At 39.6% G+C, this 12,510-nt stretch overlaps 1 protein-coding gene across 1 annotated transcript; it reads left to right on the forward strand.

Moving 5' to 3' along the window:
* Positions 1–11,408: 11,408 nt before the first annotated feature.
* Positions 11,409–12,265, forward strand: LOC106544294 (apolipoprotein L3-like). Its single transcript, XM_014060536.2, is given in 2 exon segments — positions 11,409–11,913; positions 11,916–12,265. Coding segments are annotated over 2 exon segments (855 nt in total).
* Positions 12,266–12,510: the final 245 nt, after the last annotated feature.

A 12,510-nucleotide genomic window follows, 5' to 3' on the forward strand; every position in this document is an offset into this window, starting at 1 on the left:
TGAGCAGTCACTAAAAACCAAAATGGCGGTGGCCCAGCGGGGGCGAGGGAACCGGTTCGGGGGTGTAGCAGGCCTGGGTCACTGCTAATTCTGCGACCCAGGCCTGAATTCCACTACAAGTTCGGCTGAACTCGACCAAACCGGGAGCAACCCACTTCTGACTCCTGATACTCCTGTGTATTTGGATGTGTCCTAGGTTTCGTGTCTCTAACGCGCTTCTAGAGCCAAAATCTACTTTTATCCCTCTCCCCTTATAGCCTTGTTATTTGTCGGTGTTGTGTACCCTCAGAAAATTGTTTGCAATATAACGTCTAGTCAAATCCCCTTGGGGTTGAAAAGCAGACCGTGTACATGATATGCTGCCAGCTCTATCACTAAACGTTTCAATGTGTACCTGGCATTGCGGTCAACTATTATCGGAATTGAATATTTGAACTCCACCATTCCAAGAATGCATTGCCGAAATCAGCACATTTTTATGTGCCTTTATTCCCAAGGACTAAAATAAGCGTATCATTAAAAAAAAAAAAAAAACTTGAAAACTTCAATTCCACCCTCCTGAAAAAGAAACTTTTCAGGAGGGTAGAATTGAGGTTTTCAAGTTTTGATGAATTCAAACACCAGACTCTCCAGTTAATATCATTGTGATGTATCCCGTGCAACCCTAACTCATAAAAAAGACAAAAACATACTGCCTGGTAACACAAGAATGTATCAACTATTTTTTTTAGTGCTGCTACAACCAGCCTTGGGTCTTTTGTACATAATCAGTGCCATCTAGTGGTTGTAAAGGAAAAGAACAGCAAATGAAGCTTTATCATGTTCATTGCAAAATTATTCAGGAATAATTTATGACCCTATTATAATGTTGTGCCGTGTAATGTGATGAAAGGAGATGGATTTTTTTTTTCATCTGCTTTTATGGGCTAAGAAGGGCAAAGTTGTCTCAATTTTCAGAAAGTCAACAAGAAGAAGGTGGCAGGTGGACTAATTAACATTTGATTAACAGGATCAGAATTGCTATCACCTTGAACCTCAATTACCCATGAGCAAAATGTATGCATGTCAAATGAGATGGGGTTCTGGAGACCTTCACCCAGGTTGGTACACACAGGGAGCAATTAAAAGTAAGTGGTAGCTATTTTTACTACTCTGATTTAACCGCATTAAGCCTTCTAAACCTGTTCATAAAAGTGACAAGATTTCTGTTATTACAAGGCAAGCCTGCACAAAAGACGTTTGAGCTATTGTGACACCTATTTGCATGAATTATTAGTAGTTATTAGAACTGCTGCATATTTTCTATGATTTGAACTCAGCGCTGAAGTCTGCCACCTTTAAGAGGTGCCCTGTCTAGTGTGGGGTTGGGGCAGTGGTGGATTGCAATCCTGTTCCAACCGGTATGGTTGGAACGGGGCCGGCAGTGTCCTCATGGACACGTGCAGTGCATGCATGTGTTCAAGCGCCTCCATGATGCTCCAGCTGCTCCGCAGAGTGTCGCGCAGGTGCTGTATGCGCCATGCACCTGTGCGGAAGTGCAAAAGCCTTTAAATTCCGGTAAGGAATTCAGGCGGGCAGGTGGGACTTCCGGAGCACTGTACCGGAACAGTATCTGATGTTCTGGGCTGGCTGCGGTACGCACGTACCAAGGCGTACCGCCTGCAACCCACCACTGAGTTGGGGGAATAGGTAAATAAAATAGATAAGCTTTTCTGAGGTTGACACCAATTTTGCTTCTTTTTCTTTAAAAAAGTTTCTCTTAAAGAGCCCTAGAAGTTCTAAAAATGGGCTAGAAGTAAGCAAATAAGTGTAGCTAATTCCACACTACTTATTACAGAATTCCTACACATTTTCCTAAGGGGGCTACATATTATATAAATAAAAATAACCAGAGATTTGTGACTCTGAGAAGCTGTCCAAACTCCCAGGATTCCTCTACATTAGCCACAATGGTGGGACAATTGGGAGCTGGTGTACTCCTTCAATCTTTGAGTATTTCTTATCCAATTGGAATTTGAGAGTTCTGTGTTGAGACAGCAGGAAAGAACAAATGAGATGACACAATGAGGTTGTTTGTTGCTTGAGCAAACCTGGAATCTCTTTACAAACCAGCTTCTATTCTCTGTTTTAGTCATTCATCAGAAATTCCAGCCACTCCCAGAGAAGCTTCTCAATGCATTTTAGAGGGTCACCATCTAAGAGAGTTAGAAAGGTAAGCTTTCAAATTTTGATTGATCCTTTTCATTTTAACAAACTAGATGTCAATTAAGAAATGTGGAGTTTATTTGATGTTCTAAATGTAAAATAAGAAAACGCTGCCCAAGATTATCAGGGTTCTGTCTCTGAATGAAGGGAGAGGATTTAGATTTTAAAAAATTAAAACAAGGGAAGAAATCATGTGATTCTTTTCTATTTAGAAATAAATTTTTACAAGCTCTGCAGGGCTGACTCATAAATAAATGTATTCCAGATTGTTAACTTAAGTAACAGAGAAATGGGCGAAAATATAAGTATGTAAAAGTTTGAGTAGCCCTAGTAAACTTTATAGTCACTTAATAGTCTTGATCTTAGTAGACTGAAAACAAAACAAAACCAAAAAGATACAGGATCGCTGAACAAAAAATATCATGTGCTTATAATCTTAAAATAGTGAGTTGGAAGGGACCTTAAAATATCAATTTTTTTCAAGTATACAAATCAGAGGTGGTTTGCTACCTGTTCATCCCAGATCGGGTGAACCGGTATTGGCTGTGGCAGGAGGCTCCACCCACCTGCCCAGACACTTCTGTGCATGCGCAGAAGCATTGCAGGAGCATGTGCAAGCGAAGGGGTAGTAAAATAAATTGCAACCTACCACTGACACAAATGTATTTCTTATAACAAATGTTCTCCCTTTTAATGCCTTCAATGAAATAGAATCAGCCAGATGTTTAAACTGGATTTGGAGGCTGTCAGGGTCTGGATGGGAGTCAACAAACTGGCTCTCAACCCTGACAAGACCGAGTGGCTTGTGTTTTTTCCTCCCCAAAATTGGCTATGTTCTCCAACTCTCAGGCTGGGGGGGTGAAATTATATGCCCCTCAGATAGGGTTTGCAATTTGGGAGTCCTCCTGGATCCACAGCTGACTTTAGATCATCATTTGTCGGCTGTGATCAGGGGGGCATTTGCCCAGGTTCGCCTGGTACACCAATTGCGTCCCTACCTGAACTGGGAGGCTCTCACAACAGTCACTCACGCCCTTGTGACCTCAAGACTGGACTACTGCAATGCGCTCCACATGGGGCAGCCCTTGAAGAGTGTTTGGAGACTTCAGCTGGTCCAGAACGCAGCCGCGAGAGCAATTGTGTGTGTGCCTCGGTACACCCACGTTACACCTATCCTCCGCGAGCTGCACTGGTTACCTATTGGTCTCCGGATACGCTTCAAGGTGCTAGTCGTCACTTATAAAGCCCTACATGGTATTGGACCTGGGTACTTGAGAGATCGCCTCCTGCCGATTACCTCCCAAAAACCCATTAGATCCCATAGATTAGGCCTCCTCCGAATTCAATCGGCCGGCCAATGTCGGCTGGCAACCACCCGGAGGAGGGCCTTCTCTGTGGCTGCTCCGGCCCTTTGGAACCATCTCCCTGTGGAAATTCGGACCCTCACCACCCTTCAGGCTTTCCGTAAAGCCGTCAAGACCTGGCTGTTCCAGGAGGCCTGGGGCTGCTGAGTCCCATCCCCTACTCGAATGGGTATGTGTGTTGAGACCTTTTAGACTGTTTTGTACTATTGTTTTTTTATTGTGGTTTTCCTTTTTGTATTGTCTCCCCCCCCCTCCCTTGGTTTTGTTAGCCGCCCTGAGTCCCTCGGGAATAGGGCGGCATACAAGTCGAATAAAACCTTCAAACCTTCAAATCTTATGGACCTGGAATGTTTTTTGATGGTATTACAGGCATTGTTACAGGATGTAAGCCGTTCCAGGTAAAGCTACCTTTGGCAGTTGACTGCTGCTGATTTTGTCAATGCAGATGGAGTTCAAATGGTGCTCCAGTTGTTGTGGGATTACACCAATGGTGGGTTTCAAAATTTTTAGAACCTCTTCTGTAGGTGTGGACTGCTTTGTGGGAGTGGCTTGCCAGCCATGTGACTGGGTGGGAGTGGCTTGCCAGCCATGTGACCGAGTGGGAGTGGCTTGGCAGTCTTGTGACTGGGTGGGCATGGTCAACTTGTAAAATGTGGTGAAACTTACTTAACAACACTCTTGCTTAGCAACCAAAATATTGGCTCAAAAACTCTGGCATTTGAAGCATACAAGTCTTAAAGCTGTCAAGTTACAAGACCCTTGCACTTCAACTCCCGGAATTCCTCCTCTCACTCTTCATCTTGATAATGTGTGGACAGGCGGGGGGAGGGATCTGGAACCGGTTCTAAACGGCACGGTAGATTTGTGGAACCTCTTCTGTAGAAGAGGTTAGAACTGGCAGGAACCCACCCCTGGATTACACCCAAGGTGCCCATTATTATTGGTACTCCCTTTGCTCTCTTTTTGCCACAGCCATTTTATTTTTATCTGCAGGGTTTTTTTAGTTTGGATTTTTATCCAGATCTTTCTCTTCTGTTCTGCTGTCTTCAAGTCTAACTTAAAAATTCCAAACGTCTTTGGAAAAACGCATAACAGACATGGCAGTTTTGTAGATAGTACACCAATAGAGTAAGTTAATATCTTTCATTACTTAGTGGTAACATTTTCTGAGACTCGGTCATCAGGGTAGGAGCTCACTTAGCACAACAGCACATATGAATTCATTATTAAAATTAGTAAATCATTGTTATCTACGATCTGTACAAGATGTACAAAGCTAAAGTTACATTCGTACCTTTATATGGGGATAAATTATGGGGTTTAAAACATGTCATTCATGTCACTTGAGTACACTGGGCAAGAGTGACAGCTGCAGTTTAAAACAGGTTGAGAATTTTTTATATAGGGCATATGGTAATTACTGGTGGGAAATTATTGATATAGAAATTGTACCAGAGATTGGAAATACAACACATATTTGAGTGCCAGTTGTATGTATATGTGTGTGTGTGTGTGTGTGTATAGTGTCACAACCCCTGGTATGCCCCAATTATGGGAGGAAGCTAATTGCTTCTGTTCTCTGTCCATCAGCTCGTCACAAGAGACCATCCAGACAGAAAGCCCAATATTTTACTGTTGCCTTAGTTACATTTTGTGTTGTATTTGTGCTGATAAATAAATAAAGGTCTCCCTTTATTTATTTATCAGCACAAATACAACACACACAAACACACACACACACACACATATATATATATGAAGAAAAATTGCTCACTGAAATCCATATGTCAAAACAATATATTTAGGTCTTTAAATTGTCCTTCTTTTTGAATGAAACAGCATAATTGAAAAAATACATATTTAGCTCTGACTGGGTCAAATCTAAGACCGAAAAGCACATCTGAGTTTAATATTTTTAGATATTTGTCATGGATAGCTTTATTCAATTTATTTTATTATGATATGGTTTTATGGCTAGACATAAAATGTTGTTGCTATTGTAAACACAATATATGTAAGAAATAATGCAATATTATTACATTTGTGCAAGCTTCCCTCTTGAAGAAAATGCCTCGATGATTAAAAAGTGGTAACCATTAAATTCATGACAATTAAACGAATAAGGATTTTACTGCACAGCAATTTTCTGCATTCCATTTCTTGTCCAGTGATCAAATGTTAGAAGAATTTGAAAAGAATTTTCAACATGGTGCTGTTAACAATGGCCTCAGAAGAAAATCAGTTTTATTTTAGAGCAATAATTTTAAGAAGTGCACGTAATGGAATGGAACGGAACGGAACAGAACTGAACTGAATTGAACCGAACAGAACAGAATTATTAGCCAAGTGTGATTGGACACAAGGAATTTGCCTTCCCATCTGATTTAAATGGGAAGATCCATTGTTGAAACCATCGTAAGTATGATATAATCTATTTAAAAATCTTACCTATTGACTAAACGTTGGGGGAAATATCCATTTTTTCCTGACATTCTAAACTATAGAAAGCAAGCAGAAGGATATATGCCAAACTAAACAGATGGAAAAGAAGTATAGTGTATACATTCCTTAGTCCAAACTAGAACCAAACATGTTTCAAGAGCTAACTCTTAAAATGATAAAAATAGCATCTTTATAAAAATCCATCAAAATATAAATGCAAATCATCCATTGTCAATCATACTTTAATCATTACGAAATAGTAAGGCCAAATTAATACTGATATCCCTGAACACCCAAATCTGGACAGTTCACTATTAGCCACTTAATAAGAATTCTGGGAGAAATTTATCTGTGCAAAAAAGAAGACACACACCAGCAAAATTCCCAATTGTTCACTAATCACAACATCACAAACAAGTCCTCTCATCTGGTTTTTTATAAACATCATCTAGTTACCAACAGAGCCTCGGAGAGTATCAGTGCCACCTCTCTTTCCCTGCCATTGCAAATTTCATATTAAAGCACCTGTTTTTCCCCATCCAGCTCAGTCTTGTTAGATTCCACACCGTTAAGGAGCAAGATCCTATTAGCAAGGTCAGCTAATAGGCTAGCAATTACAGACTCAACAGGTCATTTGAACAATCTTTCTGTCATTTCTTCTTAACTGTTGCTTTCTTCTATCCAATGTTCTTGCTACACACTATTGTTCAACTCTGTCACAGTCTTTTAACTCCTCTAAAAGGCCTTCTTTTAGTTTTCACTTAGTTTTCCAACTTCTAGCTTCAAAGTAACAAGTAACACATTCTTTCCTGCTTATCCCTCCACTCCCTCTCTCTTTCAAGTCCCAGTCAATTTTTCCTTTTCCATTTATCATCCATTCATTCTTCCAGATGTTTCTGTTTGCCACTTTTCAAACTACATGTTCAACAATATAATGGCCATCATATTAACTGTAGTAGCTTTTTGTTTTTTACATCTACCTAAAACCAAGGATCTATATGTTTTCATCCCAGGTATTTCATGTGGGTGGGTTAATCATGGTGATGGAAATGTTTTTGCCATGGTCAGTGGCACTCTTGTAATTGTTGATTCATATTCCTGCACCTAGAGTGAGAATTCTTGGCTGAGCCAAGTTTAAAACATTGCAAACTCAAAGCATTATTGTTAACCTCTGTATCCTCTTATCAAGAATTAAGATAATAAGATGTATAACAAGATATTTGTTTTCTCTCAATTTAGAGAATTAGAGAATGATGGCATAGTGGGAGTCACAGAGATTTTGGTGGACAAACCAAACTGAACAGCAGCTAGGCCTACAAAATACAATTGAACTTGCAAGGTAACCAAGATAAGACTTCTTAAATAATCATTCTTCTTACTATTGTTCAAGGTGTTAATCATAGGCCATCACTGATAGAACAGAAATAACTACATTTAATAGAAATAACTACACAAGAAGATAAGCTATGACTATTCCCAGCCATGAAATGGAGAGGATTTTCAGCCTGTAATTTAAGAAGCAGCGTACATTTTTCACTCTAAGCAATAACTTCTTTTGGGCAAGTAGCCATTATTGGAAAGAGAATGAAATGGAGGCAAAGTTTACTTTTCACACTACAGGGTTTGCTGTTACATATATTACACTGTTATATTAGGTGTATATATCCATCTTTCAATCTAGTTTTGAAATTGTGTAGAAAATTATAATTACGTGTGTAACAATTTTGGTACCCCATTTTATTGGGATGCCTTCTCCAATCTGATACCCTGCAGTATCAGGGTATTATTAGATCTTACAATCCCAGTCAGCCAAGGAATTCTTGGAGGTATCATTCAGGCATTATAGAGGACACAGGACAATCTAAAAAATGATTTCAATTTCTCTCATTCTAGTTATTGATTCAATCACCACCAAAACAATTCAAATAACTTTCAGATTTTTCTCCATAAGAGCTTTTAAAAATTTATTTGTCTGTGATTTTTAGAACACGTAGACTCTATTAAACTAGTTGTTTTAAAATTTGTCATAAAGTTGTAAGGCAAAGTGTGTCATTTGCTGTGTCTTTCAAATATTATAAGTACAGTATAATGGATCCCATCCATTGAGATGAAGAAAAGGAAGGATTTATTGTATTTAAGGTATTTATTCTCTAAGCAGGTTTCCTGGGAAAATGGACTCCATTGTTCCTTGACAACTTGCAAACTCAGTTTCAGTGGGCAGAAACAGTATTATCTAGCAACTTACATTTAAAAAAAAAACTCTGATATTAATAATGAGCTTATATACTTTATGCCATACTGTATATTTAGTTATTTATGAAACTTGTATGCTACCTATCTTGCCAAAGGCAACTCTAGGTGGCTTATGACATTAAATTAAATGAAGCATAAAACGTTAAAAAATAAATAAGGTTATAAAATTGATATACAGCTAATTTGTTACCCACCCTATTGCCTACTTGGTCTTCTGTATAGTCTTCACTGCTGAGGGGCAATTTCTGGGACCCATTCAAGGGAGTCTTAGAGTACTTTATCTTGAAATAGACTAACCTTCAAACATAAGACATCTTCAGATCTTCTAACTTCCCTTTAAGTCATCTCTGCAAGTCCTATAGCAAAACCTGATTTGAAGCATATTTTTGGGTCTGGATAAGTGGCTCAAAATTATTTCAATTCCTGTATATTTGAGGGTTGTAGCTAAAAACAAATGCTCAGTTTCATCATCTGTTTTCCTGCATGTACAGTGTTTCTTTGAATGTTTGAGTGCACAGAAGACAATATGCAATTACTTTCTCGCTCTCTGCTCCCTTTCAGTTTGGTCCAAAGGCCTCAAAAATGTAACCAGCAAAACCTCTTCGGGTGGGTTTTGGAAAAAGGCCATACTTCTTGGTAGTACCCAGAACCTAAATCACCTTTTCTGTTTATTACCTTCTCATATGTACTTTGACCTATTATATGTTAGCCAGAAAGGCCAGAATTATAGAATCAATTTCCGATCAGCCAAGAATATATGCATGTTATGTGCAAAACAGAAAAAATAGCAATCAGGAGAAAGATGCTACTGCTCTCTAAATGTTATTTAAAAATAAACTTGATCCTTGTTGACCTCCATTCCAAGAGGGGGAAAAGAATAAAGAAAACTCATCTTTTGCTACAGCAGCAGCAAATATTTTCCTGTGCTTTTTTTATTCCAACTAAAATCAGCTATGTGGCTTTAACTTTAAATGCTATTGTTAGCAATAACAATTTTGCCAGCATGTTCTTCCTTATTATATCCCTGAATGCAGACTGTTTACTCATGGATCTGCCTGAGAGATTCCAAACTCCACCATTTTCCCCCTGTCATCATAGGAACAGAAGCTATAGAGGCAGGGTGGATAAATGTTAACAGTCTTAGCAAGAAAGAGAAGTTGAGTCACAGTAACCAATTCAGCAACAATCACTGCCATTGGAGTCCTTTAGAAAAATATGCATTATGGATGTACTGTTCTCAGTGGTCTTAAAAGGGAGGGGGGGTGGAAGGAGGCAAGGAGAGGGAAAATAAGGCATGTAATTATTGCCATTGCATTTAGAATGATTACCTTTAATAGAGCAGCACGAATACATCTCATTTTAATAATCAAACAAAACAGCTGACAATCATTCTTTTCAGACATATACATAAAAGAGAACAGCTGTGTATGCTCTGCAAATGCTTCAGAAGAAATGCTATGGATGTTGTACATATGTGGCAAATCATGAATGTGACATTTTAAAACAAACACATCTGTTCATGACATAGCAGCTTTAACAATTCAAACTACACAAAGTTGTAGAAAGTTTACAAGAGCTAGCCAGAGTTCTATGCAGGCACTTCAATTTGGCACTGTTCCAAGTGAATATATAACATTTACTATCCATTTGCTCTGCATCTTAATTTTGACTGCCCCCAAATTAGCTGCTTTTCCTCTGGAGCACAGCCATTAATCTCCACTACTAATAGAAAATGTACATTAAAGAACTGCCAAAGGGAAGGTTTAAGCAGTAAACAGATAATGGCTGCATGTAAATGAGTTATGATTTCTTTTTAAAAGCATGCCTCAAATTTTCCAGTTTGTTCTGCAGAGAGAGAGACACTGATATTCTTCAGCAGGAATTTCAATTGGTTAATCAAACAAGTAGTAAGATATTTAAACTCAGAGGTTAAAAAAAGAAGTTATCCAGGGTGAAATTTTACCGGTTCATCTGTACAGCTAATAAACAAATACTAGCTGTTTCGAGTGAACCAGTATTTCCGATAATCAGCTGTGATGTGCGATTTCTATTAGCTAGAAAGCAGGATTTCCTGCTTTCTAGCTAATCTAAATCATGTGGCACAGCGGATTTCCCCCCCCCTCGCTGTTCTACTTACCTTTGCAGGTGTTCTCGGTAGCAGGCTCCATCCACCTGCCCAGACATCATCACATCTGTTTTTGATGTTGAAGATAGAATATTTGAGTTGGAGAGCTTGCCTGAGAGAATTTCCCTGGATTAAAATGCAAGGACAGCAAAAACCAACATTACCTGTTTTTTGGAATGCTCTGAAAATGATGTACTCCAAGATTCATTCTGCATACTGCCTGCATATGATCAAGGAAATGGGGGGAGGGGCAGCTGTTGTCCCAGTCCTGTCAAGGATTTTATTTCCCCTTCAAAGAATCCCTTTGTTATGTGTTCCAATCATTTTGGCTGCCTGCCAAATCTCTGTTATGACTCATTTTTAGGTCTTTTTAACATTGGGAAATCCTAGTGTCGGAAGGAGTGATGAGATGGCAAGAGAAGGAACCCAATTTCAAATATCTATAAAATCAGAATTCTTCCTGTTTCAGAGGAGGGAATCAGAACAGTCTAATGACTGAGAAACTGTCACAGAAGTCAGACTTCTAATTTTTGTGGGGGTGGAGGAAATAGGTTCCACCACAAATGCGTGAACGACAAAAGCGTGCCTGACTAAACCGCGGTGACAAAACTGCACCGACAAAACCGCGCCAACGAATGAGCGCTGAAGCGCGCCGACAACAGCGCGCCAACAGAAGCGCGCTGTAACCCTAACCCTAAACCAAACCCTAAACCTAACCTTAAACCTAACCCTAAACCTTACCTTAACTTAAATCGCGCTTCTATCGGCGCGCTTTTGACATCACGGTTTTAGCACCGCGGTTTTGTCGGCGCGCTTTTGCCGTTCGCGCATTTGTCGGGTCACAGAGAAAATAAATACAGTCAAAATTGTTTTGCTTTCAATTTTTTTAAACTCAGGTCTTGGATGTGAGTTATGATTTAGAAAAAAACATGGCAAAATCCACAAAGTTTGTCATATTTTAGTGATTAAAAACCACAAATATATTACTTTGATTTTTTTTTGACAGAAAGGAAAGAAAGATGCTTTGGAAAGAAACAGCTAGAGAATATTTTGTGAAAGAATTTCCTACCCAGAAGAGAGAGGTTGAAAAGTGCTTCAGTTGCCTTCAGGAAGTGGCAAATCACATTGACAGGATCCACAAGGGCTGCACCACTGCCAGCCTTGTTTCCTGTTCCATAAATGCCACCTCTGGCATCTTGACCATTCTGGGGTTGACCTTGGCTCCTATCTCAGCAGGTGGGAGCTTAATCCTAACAGCCACTGGGACTGGCTTGGGAGCAGGAGCCACAGCGATCAGCCTTTCTGCAGCTTTATATGAGAATATTATCAATTCAAAAGAAAGGGAGAGAGCTGAAGGTCTCATGAATGAATGTGAGAAGAGCCTAAGAAAATCAGTCCAGTCTCTAACAATATATTCCAGAACTGGGCTGACCTCAAATAATGGAGTGATGGGGAAGAATGTCAGACAGCTTGTCTCTAATATTTCCGGTCGGGTTCCTGACATGGAAATGGCTGCAAAGAGGATTAAACAAATGTAAAGGCATGGAAGACTGCTCAAACACACCTGAAGACGTTAGCAAAGCAAGCAGCTAATGCCGGAAGGAGCTCCTGGAGTAGGTTTAAGAACTCAAAAGATATTTAAAAAGCTTTCAGTGGACCTACCCTTGCAATGACCAAAGGAGCTAGGATGTTAAGTGCTGTATCAGCTGGAGTGTTTCTCCTGGTTGATGCCTATGGCCTTGTCCGGGATGCTAAACATTTGAAGAAGGGAGGCAAAGCACAACTGGCTTCAGAGATAAGAAAAAAGGCAAGCTTACTTGAAGAGGAACTGCAGAATCTCAGCAAACTCTACAATGAACTAAAAGACGTGGAGTAAACTTAAGGAAAGAGCCAAGAACCACTTCATATATATAGCAAATACAGCATTTACTTAGTCTGAAGTACTTTTGGGAGCTGACAATCATGAGGATACAGTTTGGTTTCGCTTATAATAATCTAAAGGCTATTTAGTAGGTATTACATGACCCAGTAGTGGGATTCAATTTTTTTTACTATCAGTCCTTTGGGCGTGGCTTGGTGGGCATGGCATGGCATGGCTTGGTGGACATGGCAGCGGAAAGA

Source organism: Thamnophis sirtalis, unplaced genomic scaffold, assembly GCF_051295495.1.
Source record: "Thamnophis sirtalis isolate CommonGarterSnake01/CBP01778 unplaced genomic scaffold, rThaSir2_p1.2 scaffold_9, whole genome shotgun sequence".
NCBI lineage: Eukaryota > Metazoa > Chordata > Lepidosauria > Squamata > Natricidae > Thamnophis > Thamnophis sirtalis.